This window comes from Epinephelus fuscoguttatus, linkage group LG9 (assembly GCF_011397635.1).
Source record: "Epinephelus fuscoguttatus linkage group LG9, E.fuscoguttatus.final_Chr_v1".
Classification (NCBI taxonomy): domain Eukaryota; kingdom Metazoa; phylum Chordata; class Actinopteri; order Perciformes; family Serranidae; genus Epinephelus; species Epinephelus fuscoguttatus.
Genome location: NC_064760.1, coordinates 3,698,718 through 3,718,031, shown reverse-complemented (window position 1 = coordinate 3,718,031; position 19,314 = coordinate 3,698,718). Strand labels below are relative to the sequence as shown.

At 43.1% G+C, this 19,314-nt stretch overlaps 1 protein-coding gene across 1 annotated transcript; it reads right to left on the bottom strand.

Annotated features, from left to right (window-relative positions):
* Window positions 1–11,105: 11,105 nt before the first annotated feature.
* thoc3 (THO complex 3) lies at window positions 11,106–17,093 on the bottom strand. The gene is made up of 6 exons (XM_049586452.1): window positions 16,898–17,093; window positions 16,181–16,337; window positions 13,545–13,749; window positions 12,057–12,218; window positions 11,832–11,932; window positions 11,106–11,466 (listed from the first exon to the last, which is right to left on the bottom strand). The coding sequence occupies exons 1-6, from the start codon at window positions 17,075–17,077 to the stop codon at window positions 11,303–11,305; spliced, it is 969 nt and encodes a 322-aa protein (XP_049442409.1). The 5' UTR covers window positions 17,078–17,093; the 3' UTR covers window positions 11,106–11,302.
* Window positions 17,094–19,314: the final 2,221 nt, after the last annotated feature.

Genomic DNA, 19,314 nt, shown 5'->3' with positions numbered 1-19,314 from the left:
TGGCATTCTAGGTAATGTAGGAGATCTCCAGCAGAGAGGGAAACTCATTACAACCCTTCACCACATAATGATGACAAAGACAGAGGAACGCATCGCACCCTAGATTAAAACTCCAGTTTCAGCTGAAATGATCTGAGAGCATCTCCTCCAGGACACGTTCACGAAAGCAGCTTCATCATTGGTGAACAGGCCATTGCTCCTGCTCCGCTAAACCATCCATCAGTATTGTTCATTGTTGGAAAAGTTCAGAGAAGAAAAGATGAGATTAATTGCTGCGGCATCGTTTTCTCGTTAGAGGAAGAGGAGGAGCGGCGGTCGCAGTCAACAACTTGTAAAATTCTGATTCTGATTCTTTTAAATGACCAGGCTGGTGGAATTTGTTTCCAGTACAGCTCACTGGTACAGGCAAACACATATTCATAATACATAAGGGCCATGCTTAATCCTCAGAGTTCAGAATGTTTATTGCGATGGGAATGAAACTGGAGGCAATTGTCCTGTAGCGCCTCCCAGAGGGCAGTAGCTGGAAGGCATAGTGTGCAGGGTGAGTGGGATCAGAGATGATTTTGCGGGCTCTGCGCAGTGTCCGTTTGCGGTGAAGTGATTCGAGGGATGGTAGGGGTGAGCCAGTTATTTTGGATGCTCTGTTAAAGCCGCTACGAGGAACTTTTAACTGGATATGCAAAAGTCTCTGGTTTCTGCTGATGTCTGTGCGTGACCTACAACAGCAAATGAGACCATCGGTGTGAAGATAAGCTATTTCTATATAGTGTATATCCATACCTTTAGGAAACTGTCTCCGGGTCCGCCCCAGGTCGCTTCCAGGACGAAGCGATTTACGGCACTCAGACGGCACACGTCATCTTACCTAGCTGCTTACATTTATAAATAGTCACTATTCCTGCTCCTCGACCCGACGTCCGCGGGGAGTTAAAATAGCAGCAATCATCGGGTAAAAGTTCTGTGAAAGCACTGGACTCACCAACAGTCAGCCACGTCTCAGTCACACAGAGAAAATCCAATCCTCGGAAAGTCAGGAAATCCTTCAGGATAAACGTTTTGTTCGCTAGCGATCTAGCATTTACCAGCCCAATCCTGGCAGGAGCCGGCGGGTCCACGGCGTTAGCTGTCCGGGGAGCCACACACAGAGGCCGCAGGTTGCACAGATTCACCCCGCGCCAGCGGGGACGAGGAGAGCAGGGGCCGCGGGGCTGGAACACCTCATCCGGGCCGACGACAGGTACCAGCCAGGCGTCGACAGGGTCCAGCGAGTGCTGAGAAATAAAGAGGCGAGGCACCGCTCCATACTCAGTCCAAGAAGCCGTGGAAGTGCTCGCCAAACAGGCCTTCAGCCTTACCAGCTGACCGCTGCGTTTACCCCGGAGAGGTGGAGCTGGGGCGCGGCAGAGGTGAGCTGGGATCCCTGATAGGAGCGGGGGCAAAGTTTTCCCGTCTTGTTGTTTCATTCATCCCCAAAACAAACACATGCGCGAGCCAGGTAAGCGTCTTTATGACAATACGTGCTAGAGCTCATGGGAAGTGTAGGCTTCATTCCAGCGAAACACTACCACTTTTGTCCACAGGGTCGCCAAAATCAACCCAAAATGAAAGTTCTTTGTAGGGGCTTTAATGATGCGCTGTAATTTCTTCCGGGAGAGTGTGTCGAGACTACCGAAGCAGACTGTAATGGATGAGGTGAGAATGCTTTCGACGATGGCTGTGTAGAAGCAGAGCAGGAGATGAAACCTTACTCTGAACTGTCGCAGGTAGAAAAGTCTTTGCTGGGCTTTTTTTATAGATGTGATCTGTGTTTATTTTCCATTTGAGGTTGTTGCTGATGTGGGTCCCGAGGAGTTTGAATGTGTCAGTGATGGAAATGGATTCACCTTAAATGAAGACAGGAGTTTTGGGGGATGGCTGGCGTCTTAGGTCGACGATGAGTTCTTGCGTTTTTGATGTGTTGAGTAGGAGGTCATTGTCTGTGCACCAGGTCACTACTTGGTTGATCTGTGCACGGTATTCTGTTTCTTGGTTGTTGGTGATGAGTCCTATGATGGTTGAGTCGTCTGCGTACTTGTACAGGTTGACAGAGCTGTGGCGGGATGTGAGCTGGTTTGTGTAAAGGGAGAATAGCCAGGGTGAGAGAACACAGCCCTGGGGTGCGCCTGTTCTGAGGAACAGAGTGGAGGATGTGTTATTGTTGATCTTCACCTTCTGTTGCTTGTTCCAGAGAAAGCTGTGAATCCAGTGACAGATGCATGGGTCAATGTTCATGTCCAGTAATTTATTTAACAGTTTGACCGGGTTTATTGTGTTGAATGCAGAAGTGAAATCCATGAAGATGTGGGCATATGTGTTTACAGACTCCAGGTGGTTCAGTATGTGATAAATTGCTAAGTTGACGGTGTCAACTTCAGAGAATAAAGAAAAACATGATGGAGCGTCATCAGGTGAAAGCAGGAACTCCTGTGTGATAAATTTTGTCATCAAGCAGCAAACATCACTTCACCACCTGAGCCGAAGCTCCAGCAGATAAAAACACCTGAAATAAACTCAAACTTCAGAGTTTAGTCTTGTTTTCACAGAAAAAAAAGAGTACAGGTCGCGTTTATCACTCTAACGTAGAAACCAGCGCAAGTCTGAGCACAGAAATCATCTAACGACAGGGTTTTCATGTGATTAATGAAATGTTCTCATCTGGCCGATGACAGCGCAGGAACTATCGGGAGTTGATAAATGTGGCCGCTGAAAACATCCATCATTTAAATATCCAAATATATTCTTAGTTTAGAGGCATCGTCCCAGGAGTTTAAGACACGGAGAGACAAATATGGCAAATACGTCTGGTCGCTGACGTTTTTTCTGAGGTTTTTGCAGGTCCATGAAAACAGAGCAAGCGGAACTCTAAATAACCGATCAGTTGATCCAAACTGCGCTGATCAGATCAGACTGATGGATGAGAGGAGCAGGAACGGAAGTTTCACTTTCACTGCACCTGCTGTTTTGCTGCTGCATGTGACCAGAGTTTGCTCGGCTCTGCGAGAGTGCGGATGCAGTAGCCTCTTTTACACCACCTGTTCAAGGCAGTAAATATCATGTTGTTATGCCACCCTGCTGTGCTGTATATAAAGTACGATCAGGAAAATGGGGGAGAGCTGCTCACTGGAAAATATCCAGTGAGCCAAAATGCCTTGTTGACGCCAGAGGTCAGAGGAGAATGGCCAGACTGGTTCAAGATGATAGAAAGGCAACAGGAAGTCAAATAAGCACTGGTTCCAACCAAGGTGTGCAGAAGAGCATCTCTGAAGCAACAACACCTTGTCCAACCTTGAAGCAGATGGGCTACAGCAGCAGAAGACCACACCAGGTGCCACTCCTGTCAGCTAACAACAGGAAACTGAGGCTACAGTTCACACGGGTTTTCTCACCAAAACTGGACAATAGAAGATTGGAAAAACCACATTCAGATGGAAGCATGGATCCATCCTGCCTTGTATCAACGCTTCAGGCTGCTGCTGCTGCTGCTGGTGTAATGGTGTGGGGGAGATTTTCTTAGTACCAACTGAGCATGGTTTAAACACCACAGCCTACCTGAGTATTGTTGCTGAGCGTGTCCATCCCTTTATGACCACAGTGTACCCATCTTCTGATGGCTACTTCCAGCAGGATAACGCACCATGTCACAAAGCTCACATCATCTCAAACATGACAATGAGTTCACTGTACTCCAATGGCCTCCACAGTCACCAGATCTCAGTCCAATAGAGCACCTTTGGGATGTGCTGGAACGGGAGATTCTCATCATGGATCAACTGTGTGATGTCATCATGTCAATATGGACCAACATCTCTGAGGAATGTTTCAGCACCTTGTTGAATCTGTGACACCAAGAATTAAAAAGGAGGTCCAACCTGGTACTAGCAAGGTGTACCTAATAAAGTGGTCGCTGAGTGTATGTCGGATGTGCACAGACAGGTGAAAAAACAAACTGTGAATGTTGCTCTCACACTTAATGACAATCCCTCCAAGAGATGCGAGATTTCAGCCCGGACTGAAGTAGAGGACAGATCAATGAACAGTTTCTGATTCTGAGAAATTCTCAGATATGAACCTTTGCTGCTCGTCTCTGCTTCACACTTTATATCACTGTATGTCGAATATTTTCAGCTTTGGACTGTTGATTAGACAGAAAGAAGCATTTTAAAGACACTGTTACTCACTTCATTAAAAACTGAGTGACACATTAATTGATGCTGAAAAAAAAAGTCAGAGTTAACGATAAAAACTACACGACCGAAGCATCTGCTGTGAGCCTGCTGGGAGTGAGAATAAAAACGTAAATGTCCACACTTCTCTTTCTCGCTTTTCACATCTCTCTCCTCTGCTCCTGTGTGTGTGTTCATGTGTGTGACCTTCTTGTCTTTATCCGGAGTATTGGGCTCAGCCAGCCGAGCGCTGCGGCTGTCAGCAGTTCGCTGCCTCTCCAGAAAGAAAAGTCCTGACTCCTGCACTTCTAGTTAAAGCAGTAATCTGCGCCCTCGCTGCTTATTCCCCGAGGTCAGAACCACAAATTAGAAACCTGAACGTCTTGTATTGTTGTCTGTGATAAAGAACCTGCAGCTGGAGCCTTCATCCATCCAGGGACGCTTTGCTGAGCACACACAGTTTATCTACGCAGAGAGAAATGTGTCTCCTCTCAAACTGCATGTATTCAGCAGCTCCTGCTCCGTCACACTCACACTGCTCATTTACAAGTGGAGGCTGCCCGGTGCAACCACAGGTCTCTGCTCGCCACCGTCCATCCAACTACACAGGAGAATCACTGTTCTGCTAAAGTCATCATGTCATCACAAGAATGCAGGAAGTGATCCCGGTTAATCTGACGGCATTTGCACTTTTCAGGAGTTCCAGTGTAGAGCGTCAGACTGAATTTACCAACGCACCATGTCAGGTCACTCACTCTCCGGGACCGCCAGTGTTACTTGAAGAAGTAAACACTAACCAATGGGACCAGACTGGATGGATGATGTCACAGGAAGCTAACGTTAGCTAATGCGTTAAAAAGTTAGCGTTCCAGAGAAATCCAATATTCCTCTTAATACACATAACCTTATTCATCCCTACAACAGGAAATACTTTTTCCCTAACCTGATATGAAGTGTGCGCTGCACATGTGAGCATTTTTGATGATGGCCTCCGTCCAGTCCTTTGGTCTTATCACATTTAACCATCTTTGTTTTTGTTGACGGGCAGTGGCGGCTGGTTTTGAGCCATGACTCCTTCTATTCTGGCTCCCAATAACACAACAAGACAAACACATTTTAACACTCCTGTGGAGCCTACAGCCCTGTCACAAAGGTAACATTACAAAATTCTGCTCCACTCCAACTCACACAGTTCACCAACAAATTAATTGTCAATTAACATGCTAACATTATTAGCTTAAGCCTATTACATTTTACATTGCATAAATTAGCCTAGCAGCTAGCAGTGTTTCTCCCTACTCATATGAAGCCATTTATCAAGTGCTAGTGCCATCGACAGGTCTGTAGTGATCCACTCACTCCTAAAGAGCACTTTGCCATCTCCGGTGATGCAGTAACATCAGTTTGATTAGCTGCAGCTGTGTGCTCAGCTCGTAGGTTGCAGCTCAAACTCAAAGTACTTTGGTGATATTTGAATTTGGTTTGACACAAGGTGCAGATCATTTTTTGACTTGACTTGTCAGCTGAGCTTTTTTAAAGTGAGAGGAGCCGTTCCAAAGTGCAGTGGTGTCTTATTGTCCTGCTGCAGCAGCGTGACAACAAGTAAAGGTGCATTAAAGGGACAAATGGCAGCATGCAATTAATGTGATAAAAAAAAGCACAGTGTTCGGACCCTAATTGCATCGTGATTGATGTGTTAATTCTGACAGATCTTCTTTAACCATTTTAACAAAGATCCAGGGGTCAGTGTGCGGGTGTTAATCTTTTAATCAGTGCTGTTTCCACAGAGCCTTGCACCTACATATGATGTGTGTTTAATTACACTCCTCTGAAAATCTTATCTTGACTAAAATATTAAGAATAAAACATAAATTCCTTTAATCGTGTTATTTGTGTTGATTTCCTCCTGTCAGGCTGAAATAAAACACATTTATTAAGCCATCAGGAAAGCTGAGGGACAGAGGGAGTGACTGAGCATCACAGATTCTCATCTCACCAAAACTCCAAAAATCAATCAGGAAGCGTCGGGTCAGCGCTGCGCAGCAATTACCCCGAATGGCCAAAGTGGCCTTTAACAGACCCAGAGACTAATGTGTTGTGACTGCAGCAAACAGACGGGTGGGTCTGATTATCTCTCTGCACACAGCTGCCCTCCCTTAACACACACAATTACCTCATCACTGATACACTCAGCAAAGACATGTGAACACACACACACACATACATTAGTGTGTGAATGCACTGATTACACCTGCGTCTGAAGAACAGAGGAGGATCATCCTGAGAAAAGCCGCTGTTCAATCAAAGACAGTATTGATCAGCGTGAAACTGGATTTATACCTGACACTGTTTCTGTTCGTGTTTGTAGGATCCACCCCAGGTCTAAGTAGACACAGAATATAAATCCTTTTTTGACCTATGTTCAATTTACTGCAGTACAGAGACACGATGTTTGATGTTCACACTCACACACTCGCCTGCAACACGTTCCAAAAAGGTCGGGGGCGGAGCATATCACTGTGTGACATCACCTTTCCTTTAAACAACACTCAGTGAGTGTTTGGGAACTGAGGACTCTAACTGTTGAAGTTTTTAAAGTGAAATTCTTTCCTATTTTCGCTTGATATACGACTCTATTTGCAACACTGTCGGGGTCTCTTTTGTTGTATATTTGGGCTCTATAATGTCCCACACATTTTCAATGGGAGGCAGGTGTGGACTGCAGGCAGGTCAGTCTAGTATCTGCACTCTGTTACTACAAAGCCACGCTGTTGGAGCATGTGCGCAATGTGTCTCTTCGACTCGAATAACCAGGGACGTCCCTGAAAAAGACATTGTCTGGATGGCAGCATATGTTGCTCCAAAACCTGCATGTGCCTTTCAGCATTCATGTCAACAACATCCAGAAACAGCGCCGACTTCCCTGAGCCCGAGCTCATCTGAGAGGGACCGACACAAAGTGGAACAGTGTGCTGTGGTCTGATGGATCCATCGTGGACGCCGTGTTCTCCTGGCTAGGGAGTAAAAGGACTGTCCAGATTGTTATCAGCTCAACGTTCAAAGTTCTGTGATGGTATGGAGTAAGGTCAGGAGCTGGAAAGTCTCTACAGGGCGGGCAGGAGGGGAGGTGGATGGGTCCAACAAACCCTCAACTTTCACCCGGGAGCTCAGTTCTCACTCCCTGTATGAACGTAGAGCCAAACAAAGTCCACAGACAATGTCCACAGACAATGTGACTTTTGACTTGGGATGATAACATGTTGGAAATTATGACCTAAATTGTGCTCTGGTGATGGTCAAAAACGAATGAGCAAATCTTTTTAAGTGTCCGATATGAACCAGGTCAGCCTGTCCAACGTCCACTCATGAATCCCTGCTCCCACTCGTGGTTACTGTAGGGTACCACTCACACTGCCTGCGAGTGAACGAGATGCGACTGACTCCAGTTCAGACAGCCAAGCTGCTACACTGAAAGAACGAGAGAGAGCGAACCGTTCTCTCAAAGTGTGACGTATTCTGGTTAGCCAGGAAGGGATGACAAATCGATGTGATCAGATCATATTTCTGTAACAACGGTTGGGTTAACATGACCTACATACAAACAAGCACAGGCTCAAAATACATTATTTAACATATAGACAGGTTAGCAAAAGTTAGATGTTTACTGTACACCTGCAACTGTGAAAAGAATCGGACCGCTCATCACTTTTGTACCGCCTAGTCCTCCATGTGTCCTGTAGTGCTCGCAGCTGATTGGTGAGGTGTTGAGTCTCATGAAATCTCATTAAAAACGTCACCTGAGATCATAAAGACAAATAGTTAGTGTTTCATATTAAATGGCACTATTTCCTGCCAGACTCTGGGTATTCAAATATACATATCATCTGGCATGTTTGGACTTTAGTGAAATAAATAAAGTGTGCAGGCTACTGACTGAGTGTTGCTACAGTGAGAGAAGAGGAACAAACATTTATCAGCAGTGAAATAATGTAAAGTTATTTCTCCTGTTACCTCGATGGCAGTGTCCTCAGAGGTTAAACAGATGATTCTGAGTAAGTGTACAGCACCAGCAGTATCTAATGCAGTTCTGTAGAGTCACATCAACGTGCCAAAACATCCCTGATTTATCGGCCGGCAGTAAGTGGAGCGCCGAGGCTGCTCCGTGAAGATCAGACCATTAAAAGTCAAATCAGATTCCTGCTCACACAAGGAGACCCTGCAGGCAGCAGCGTTGATTTATTATCCCAACATGCTCGCTGGCAATCACATCCGTTCATACTGACCCACCTCTTCACAGTAAATAAGAGCTGGGATCAGCAGGAGACTGATGGGACGACACGCTCAAGGGCCATCCACATACATCAGGCCACCACGCTCAGCTCAATACACCAGGTGCTTCACTCGGATCATTTACATCTCTGAAGTCTTCAGTAAACACACACACACACACACACACACACACTGTACTCTGTGTTCTCACTGCGTCCTGATCGGTTCAACAGAACATGACGACTCAAACTGCACTCAGGTGAAAATAAAACTGTGAAAACACTGATTGACTGAAGCACATCCTGTTTCACGTTTAGCCACAAACATGGTGAAATAACGGATGATAAAACTATCAATAGTAGTTAGTTACGTTCAGCTTTTAGCTACAGAGTGCTTTATGATGAGGGGCTGTGTCAAAGGACTGCGTCAGTTCATCATTCTTGAAATAAATATGATTTTATTAAAGTGCAGGGTTGGGGAGTAAAGAAGGACAAGTAATGTTGTTACATACTGAAAATATAAAATACGACTAACTGTTTAAAGCAGGGTTTGGCAACCTTTAATATCAGAAGAGCCATTTTTGACCAAAAATGATAAAAACAAAAACTAACTGGAGCCACAAAAATATATTTTAGCCTCATAATGAAGGGAACACAGACTGATAAGTCTAAATTATCAAATCAACAGGTCTAAATGAACATTAATTTGATGTTTTATGACAAAGTGGCGACTCTGCAGTGGGCTATTTAACCATTATTTGGAACTTTAACTTTGCAAGGCTGGCGGTAAAAGCAAATGAAGCCGTCCACGCTCTGTTATATTCTCTGTTCTCTGAAACTTTACTTTTTTGGATTTGCAATCCATTGCTAACCTCACTGTGGAGCCACCGCTTTTGAGGTTTGGCAAAGTGTAGAGGTGAAGGTGTCAGGCTACACACGACTGAAGCACGTTTTAGTCGACAAAAAGTTAAACATGTTTTTTATTTGGTGCATATTTTCCTTTGGTCTACAACGATGATAAAAAAGCTGTTATTCATTTCCATATTACTTTTTTTGTCACAGGGTTAAAGAGCCTCATGTGGCTCCGGAGCTGCAGGTTGCTGATCCCTGATAGAGAGACAGAGCACATTTAAGTCCCGCCTCCGCTGAAGGGGAAAACAACTCACCACTCTCCATTGACTTTGTGTTGCATGAAGGGCCTCCTCGTCATTTACACCTGCTACAGTGGCAAACAACACAAAAATACCTAAAAGTTGCCGTGTGCTGGGGCCACTACCAACATGGTAAAGAACCCAGGACTACGTTACCAAGCTACCAAACAAAAAAAACTGAACTTTTAAAGGACTTGTAGTTTTTATTTTGGCTGAGGATAGGGGCATACAAGTTTAAATGGTTGTATTTTGTACTCATTTTAATATACTTGTGTGTTTTTTGGCTTCTTTTTACCGAATCTGTTTTTAAAGAAAGCATGAAAATCATCAAAGTTACATCATTTATCATCGCCACAACCTGTTAAACACATATTATTGTTGGAGTTCCTTGGACACATCATGTGCAACAGATGCTTTGGCGATCAGGAAATAAAAAACATGACCAAATCTGAAAATAGTGATATTTCAGTAAATTAGCATGAACGATGAGAGGAAAAAAAGGCTTTTTTTCAGCTCCAGGATCTCATCTTCAACGTTTAACTTTCAAACATCAGTGGGTCAGTTCTAAAAATCTAACTCATATACAGTGCATTTTTCTGCAAGTCACTGAGCGAGGATTAAGGACAAATATTCGTAGCTTTAGGGAGGGTAAAAAACACAACAGTATAAAGAAACAAAACCAAAGTCACACCCCAGCCGCCCCTCCCCTCTGATGAGTAAAGAACAGTCCCTGACCTACTCCTCATCTAACTGAACTGAATCCAGTTTAACAGCGTCAGTTAGGTGCATCCGTCTGTTTCAGCAGCTGCACAGATTCTTAAAGTATCACCTCACAAAATAAGGAAAGGTGAGTTAGTGAGGAGATGCAGGTGAGTCAGCAGAGGGCCTTCAGCCAACAGGAAGCTCACTGAGCGCCGTCGCTTTCTTGGACGGCTCTGCTCTCACGTGGAGATGAAGCACATTAGAATTAATTAAAGGAGGAACCGAGGGTTGTCTTGTGACATGATCCCTCCTGTGACGACGGGAAACTGCGAGGTGAGACATCCTGCAGCTCTGAGGCTCCACCTGTCACCTGCCCACGCCCAACACCTCAGATCGGAACTCACACTGCGCCCGTCTGTCACCACAGAAGATACAGACACGCCCGCTGTCAGCTGACGACTCTTTCAGGGTTTTATCTGTTAGAGGTGTTAGTGATATTATGAAGGAAACAAAGCGAGGCAGGAGTGCTCGGGATACAGCAAACTCCTTTTATACCTGATTATGTTTTTGAAATCTGACAAAGGTGTTGACAAACATCTAGGACACATCTTTTAACATCATTTTTTTGGTAGGACATGATTTGACCCATTTGGCATTTAAATTTACATTTGCTTATTTTATTTTTACTGGCACTATTTTTGTTGTGATTTTATTTTTTCAGCTTTCGACATTAATGAGACAAATCATAATTCAGCAATCAGAGCTCGAGACAAACAACATTTACAAAGAGACTCGGTTTAATATCAAAAAGCATATTCTACATAAAAACAATATATTACAGCACTGACAGTCGAGTATAGAAACAGATTGAAAGAGTGAGCTGCGCTCTCTGCTGGAGGCAGGAGGTTACTGTGGCTTCAGGATGTTTCATGTGTTTACTGTTGCGTCGCTCCAGTTAAACCTCAGCTCGTGTGTCTCAGGAGTCGTTGGGGAGGCCGAACAGTTTGACGGTGCCGGCCTCTCGGTTGTTGTCATATTTGCCCTCCTTGTCGTCGCAGGCGTAGGCCAGCAGCGGCCTCTTTGGGTGCCAGGCGACGGTGAAGGTCGGAGAGTCACACTGAACCTCCCACAGCTTCTCCCCTACACACACACACACACACACACACACACAGACACACAGACACACACACACACAGGTGAGCTAAAACACTGGGTTCAGTTAAAGCAGCTGTTGATGGTGGACTCTCAGCTCTCTGGATCTCTGCGGCTTTTTTCTTGTAACAGGAAATTATTTAAAACATCAGCTGCGTGTTTACTAACTGTTGCAGGATGATGATGATGGTGATGATGTGAAAGCCTTCCTCAGATTTTAACTGTTCTTTTCTACAGCTGCCTTTTTACAAACCAGCAAAAGTCCGCTAAAGACTCAAACTGCCCATGAGCCCAACTCCACTGCTCAGGTTTCATCACCTAAGACGTTAACGGTCATCATCTCTCACACTGACCTGTTTCCACCTCTGCGATGTCTATGAAGTGATCCTCAGAGGCCGAGGCCAACATCCTGCCATCATGGCTGAAGCTCAGCGTCCTCACAGGCCAGTCCAGCCTGAGCGTCAGCAACAGTCAGTAAAAGGACAGATTCAGTGATAAGGTAACATCACAGGGTCGAGTCATAATGATACAGATTCATCAACACAGGCGGAGAAAATGTGAAGCACATAAACACTGACCTGGAGAAGCAGCGGACACACACCAGCTCATCCACGTCCCACAGGCTGACGAGGGCGTCAGCACTTCCTGTGGCGAAGTATTTCCCCGTGGGGTCAAACTTGATGCAGATGCAGTTGGATGGGTGAGCGTTGATGGACTGGATGGGCTTCAGCTCTGGATAACTGCAAACACACACACACACACACACTGTTCACTTCAGCTCCAAAACACACACACATACACACTGTAATACAGAGTAAAAAAGTACACACTCAGTATCGGAGAGTTCACACCCCTACAGAACACACAGCTTTATCTGACAGCATGTTGACACCAGGTGCATTGGTAGTTTGATGAACTGTGGATCACCCAAAATCCCTGACAGAAAAGCTCCATTTACCTGAGTGTGTTTTCCTTTGGAACGTCGTTGTTGTGTCGAGACAGGATAGAAATAAAAATATATCGTGACGGCAGCGTGTGTCAGATCATTTCTTTCAATTTCTTTCGTGGTTTGAAATAAAAACACCACGATGGCTGAAATTTAGAAACTGAAGTGAAAACAAAGACGAGATTTGTGCCAAATTTGATGAAATTCCCTTCAGATGTTCTTGAGGTCTGTTGTTCAAGAGAATGAGGCAGACCAAGTCACAATGACCTTGACCTCTGACCTATGACTACCAAATACTAATCAGTTCATCGCTGAGTACAAGTGGACAACAGTGCAAAATTTAAATAAATTCCCCTCAGATGTTGTTGAGATATTGGATTCACAAGAATGGGAGGGACAGATGGATGGATAACCCCAAAACATAACGCCTCCGGCCACGACTATCACCTGCGCAGAGGCAGAAAAACCAAGGCAATGAAAATATTTGAGCTCAAAGAGATGCACACTGTCAACCTGACGAGCTGAAGGAGCTGACTGAGAGAAAGCTGCTGCCATTTGCATACAGTATCTGTGGTCAAACCAGCAGTGCATCTGTATTCTGACCTTCACGGTAAATGCTTCGAAATGGCCCAAGACACACACACACGTGACTACACGTTTCAAAATAAGGTGTATGTTCAAAATCCATACAGGACTAAGTGGATTATGTTAAGAGGAAGTATAAAATGTGTTACCTGTGTTCCTTATAAATCAAAATAACTTTTGTTCTTTCCTTTTGGTTGCACAATAACATATGACCAAAAATTCAGTCGTGAATTCTGTTCAATGCCATCAATGTGAGAAAACAATGTTCAGAGAAACAATATAGAAGAGAAGAAGTCCCATCATCAGATGGTGGGATCAATGTGAAAAACTAGAGAACGTCTCTCCTGCAACTAAAACGGCTTCAAGTTTCTACCACGACACCTTCTGCAGATAGTGGCTTCACTCGCCAGCTGGCGGCTGTCCGAGTGTGAAAACTGCTCGAGAGCACAGTACAGACAGCTTTTCATTGGTGAAAAACAAATTCAGAGTTTGTTTGTGTGGCAGGACTGCCTGGTCACTCTGTGTGGGTTCCTACCTCAGGATATTGATGCAGCCGTTGCCGTTTGTGAGGAAGAACATGTCGTTGTCGTTGTTCCAGGAGATCTCGTTCACCTCGAACTTGAACTGTTCCTCTGCCTTGGAGCGGTGCGTCTTGGCGTCGATGAAGGTCACCACATCGTCTTTGTTCCCCACAGCGATGGTCTGACCGTCAGGGCTCCAGCAGATGTTGATGTTCTCTCCTAAAAAAACACGATATGAGACTTGTTATAAAGGACAGTGCTTTATCTGGGATTATCTATTAACTTGTGGCGCCCTGAACACATGACTTGACTCTTTGTTTAAGAGGGAAGCAGAGCAGCAGGGAGGGAGCAGGGTGTCTCCTCGCCTCTGTCAGTCGTAGGAGGTGTCATTCAGAACGTGTTACTGTAAAAACTAGTGTCTGGAGTCCTGCTGGGAAGCTTCAGGCTCTGAGTCTGCAGCCATGCTAACTTCCAGATATTATCCATAAATATTACTGATTACATGTTTTTATGGTCATCAGAATTCACATCTCGCTTCACTCTAAAGCAGAGGTGTCAAACTCATTTTAGATCATGGGCCCTCTCAAGTGGGCGGGACCAGTAAAACTAATGCATAATAACCTGTCAATAACAACCCTTTGAAACAAACCCTTTTTTTAGTGTAAAGAAGTTCATTCTGTTCATCCATTTGCAAAACTAATGATGGCCAGTACACTACATACTGAGAAAAATGTGTGCAAATTCAACAGCATGTCTGAGTTTTTCCACATTCAGTCACTGTCAATGCATTCTTTTAATAACTTTCCACTCACACTAAAGTGGCAGCTATCGAAGAAGAAGGTTAAGTCATCCTCTGGCTTATAAACCTTTTACAAATCCCTAACTGCAGCGAACGGTCCCTAACTGCAGCGAACGGTCCCTAACTGCAGCGAACGGTCCCTAACTGCGGGGAGAACGGAGCAGGCTTCTCCGGAGGTCCGCCGCTTTTCCCGGTCCCTCTCCTCCACACTTTGACTTATTTCCACGCTGCCGACAGTGTGACTTATATTCATTGTGCCGACAGTGGCTTGGAAAACCGCCCCTAACTGTGTCACACGGGGAAGAGGGAAGGCGGCTGGAGTTCCTCCAACATTTGCAGTTAGATTATCATATTTTTTTAATTGACAAAAATATAGGCTGCTTCGGCTGATTTTTTTATGCGCACATGTGCCCCTAAATATTTTTTACAGTTCACACACACCTATTTTTAGTCGCAAATGCGAGTGAAACGCTCGCACTGTCGAGCCCTGAACAGGGCTCACCATATTGTTTTGAGATAGAAGTCTGACACAGATTCTTTTGTACTGAAGCTTCTGGTTGACAATGTTTTTCACAATGTTTAATATCTTTAAATATGACCACAGTAAGTATTCATTGTTATATCAGAGAGCAGTATTCTGGATGGGGTGGAAAAACCTGAAACCTGGCACCTCTAACCCTTCACAAGTGCTTCAACATTAGATGTGCAAAGTCGTCCAGTGGGCCAGATTGGACCCTTTATTAGGCCAGTTCTGGCCCCTGGGCCATATGTTTGACCCCCCTGCTCTAGAAGCCTCATTCCCACTGCCCGAAAACCCACTAACCCACTTTGTATTTAATGGAAAAGGTAACAATCTGCATTCACACCCAGAGCTGATATATCTGGGTCCAACTAGCAGTGATGGAAATACAACACCTGGGTGAACATGCTAATTTTATCCCCTTTACCAGCGAATTGCAACAACGCACCACCACAAAATACCGTCCGTCTCCGCCCAAGCAGCGCTCAAAAATTGTCCCAAATATTCTTCACCCAGTTTGAAAGAGAGACTGAATATGTACGAGACATAAAAAGAAGTAACCCCTGTAACATCTTCCCTGGCCTCCACGTTTCTCTCTCTGTACACTAAGCTGTTTTCCATACTTGTCTGCTGCAGAACTGTGTACATGGCGATGAAGGTGTCTATAACCCAGGGCTGCATGATTATCACAATTATTCTGATTGATATTAAGGTTAGAATTATTTATTGTTTGTAGGTACAGATTTCTTGTTTGCACTTTCATATTTAAATCAACAGAGCCCTGCTTCGACTTCCATGTTGTGCTACATTCCTGCTAATGTACAAATATCTGCATCATGATAAGAATTAATAAGTATCAGTGCATCTTCTAGAAGCTAAATGTAAATAAAATTGTGCTAAAACTTTCTTACCAAAAAATCAAATCAACAGAGCACTGCGCTCACCTTCATACTGTGCTGAATTCCTGCTTATTAAAATACCCTTTAACCAAACAGACTTAAAATACAGTTCTTCCTTACTTGAATTCAGTGCATCTCCTATGGATATGTCTCTGATACTGTATTATTTTTAACTCTAATGTGCTGTAACATCGCTGTAATGGATGTGTGAGTTGACACCTGAACATGGACAGGGATTAACGGCACAGTAATGTTAGTGATGTTTATCTGCTTGGTCTTTGCGCACCTATCGTACTGCTGTTTGTGATGTTTCGATCAAGTTATTTGTTCTGTGACTGACTGATTGTGACTGACTGCTGTGTATGTTTTTTCTTACATAAAGACAAAAAACCCTACTTTATGAAACTCCAGCCACCACCTTGAGATACCCACCTTTGGTGTTGACAGTGGCGATGCATTTAGTGGTACGGACGTCCCATATACGGATGGTCTTGTCTCCGGATGCTGTGACAAACAGATCAGGGTTGGTTGGATGCCAGCAGAGCTGATCCACGCTGTCACCATGACCTCTGTAGTTATTCTCTTTCACCTGAGGACAAACACAACATTTAATAAAGTCAACAGATGTTCAAAGACCTTGAAACATTCCCCATTTGGTGGATAAAGTCTGCATCAAAGCCCACAAACTGGTGACATCACTGATACCTGCATCTATAAATAAAACCTCATATTAACAGTTAATCCAGGCCATTCAGCTCTTTACAAGTGAGCCACACACTGGCTGTGTATAGGGTTATATTACTATAATAATAATAGTGGAAGAAGGTGAATGTTTTAGCATTTGATTTGATGTTTCAGTGTTTAATAACCATTTAAAACAGTCATTTTTCAGGCGGTCAAACTGTGAGCAGACACCGACAGTTAACTTTATACATTTGGACAATGACTCAAACGTAACGTTAACACTTCACACGTTAATGTCGTGGCTACCCGCCATGTTAGCGGTGTGATATAACATTAAACAGTTACCTAAACGGCTGTGATATTATGTTTACACACGTTCAGTCCGTTTGAGGTTCCTCTCTTTCACCGTCCATTCATTCACTGATGCTATGCTAACGTTAGCATGCTAGCAGCGCAGTGACTCACCAGACGGTCTTTCTCCAGGATGAACACACTGGCTGTTTTATCAAAAGATCCGGAGGCCAGTCTTCTTCCATCACAGCTCCACGCCACCGAGTGCACCTTCGCTGTGTGAGCCGGGAACTCTCGACTCTTGTTGTTATTTCTGAAGCTCTCCTGCATCTCCTGGTAGTACTGCGACGCCATCTTGGAAACTGGACAGGAAGCTTCAGTGACGGACGGAAACTAGTTAATGAACGTTACCGCCATCTTGTGGTCCGGAGGGTAAACTGAGCTCTACAGGGCAAAAGGCAGTGAGCGACCGGGTCAGAAATGTCCTGTAAAGTGTAAAAAATAAACGTAAAAATAAAATTATTATTATTATTATTATTATTATTATTATTATTATTATTTATTATTATTATTATTATTAATAATAATAATAATAATAATAATAATAATAAATAAAATAAAATCAAAATTATAAAAATGAAAAAAAATTAGAAAATTATTTAAAAACAAAAATTAGGAAACTATTTTTACACACTCTTTTCGCTTAATTTGCTTGTTTGTTTAACTTAAACTATTTTTTATTTTTTTTCTTTCTTTCTTTTTTTTTTTTTAACTAATTGCCTTGCTTTAAAGGGCCAGTGTATAATATTTGGAATGTTTTATTGTCAAATCTGAATCTGAATCTGAATATTCTACCCATTAATATGTTTATATAAGTATATAATCGCTATAAAATAAAATTCGTTTGGTTTTCGTAGCCTTATAATTATGCTTTTATATATATATATAGAGAGAGAGAGAGAGAGAGACAGACAGAGAGAGAGAGAGAGAGAGAGAGAGAGAGAGAGAATTATTAACAAACTCCTGTTTATTTAACTATATATTTGTAAATACTATTATTTACATTTCTTATATTTTCACGTATCTTTCCTCTCTTGCAAGGAGCACCTGTAACATAAATAATTTACCCTCGGGGATCAATAAAGTATTTCTGATTCTGATTCTGATTTCTTCTGTCGTCGCTCATTGCCTTCTTCGTTCTTCCCATGTTTTAAAAAGAAATCAAGCCAATTTGCTCAGGTCTCAAAGGGTTAACAGCTCATTATTGTCCTCCAGCCTTTGTAGGTGTTTACAGACAGAAACCATTAGTTTAATATTTACTGTCCATTCTGTAAACACATAATAAAAAAGACATAATAAAGGCAATTCAAACACTCATGAAGATAAAATAATAATAAAATATATTAATTTTTTATGGGCAAGATAGCATTCTGTTTTAGCCTGACGTTTCGGGTAATGTGGGAGGCAACATCTAGAGTCAACACACAGTTTCTCTCTTTGTGTACAGCCTAAGATCTCCAAGTGTCACTGCCGTAAATGGAGGCATCACTTCCAAAGGCCCCTCTTCTTGGCCTGAATGGCCCAAAAGGGCCACTGTAGTCAGCCCACAGTCATATGCCAACAAATTAAAGTAGGCCTAATAGGGGCTTTTTTTTTTTCTTTAAAGGCACTTTATTTCTATTTATTCTCTTGAAAGGTGACATAAAAATAAAGTTACTTAGCCTGGGAACATATTTGCTAACATCAAAGCTATCATGTTAAAGCCAGTCTAGTGGAAATATAATTTCCTACATCATCGTTTACATCACATAGCCACTCATTTTGCTCAGTAACTGGTTTCCTCAATGACTTCCTGTATCATCCAAATACAGTCCAAATCTCTCTGTTCACAAATGTTTCTGCTGAGCTCCTGAAGTCAGGAAGTCCTTTAAAACTGCATCATGCTTGCTGTGTCAAGACTATAGGCTACAGTAATACATTTCTTGGGTTTTACAACAGACGACATGCATTCATTTGATCGTGTCACTTATATTTGTTCCTCAGAGCTCCATGTTTTATTTTTTGTTTTGCTCTTAAACTTTTTGTTCCAGGATCATTCTTCACCCTCTGCTTTATCTCTGACTCTGGAGATTGTCTGTTGAGTCTCTGGATTGTGTCTGATTTTGCAGGATATCTTTTTCTAATTGTGTTTCTGTTTTCTTTACTGCTTGAGTTCTGATTTGATCAGTCAGCAGTGGAGTAAAAGCACAATACTCCCTCTAAAATGTCGTAATGTAAAACCAATGCACTTTACTACTATTACGGATATAAAGTACAAAAATTATGTCTCACAAAATAAAACTTAAAAGGGTAAGCTCACCCAAAGGCAGAACTTACTGACACAAACTGGATCAGTTAAACTGGATCGATACCAGTGAGGGTCCGTGAGTACATTGAAGAAAGCTATATATTAGTAGATATCCTTCTTTCCATCAGAGGCTTTTGTTGAGTCCTTTTTTTAAATAAAGACACACACACATTTTAGTTTCAGTTTATTTCAAGTGATGCTAAAATGAAAATTCATGTTTTTAAAAAACTTTTCAACACTCCAT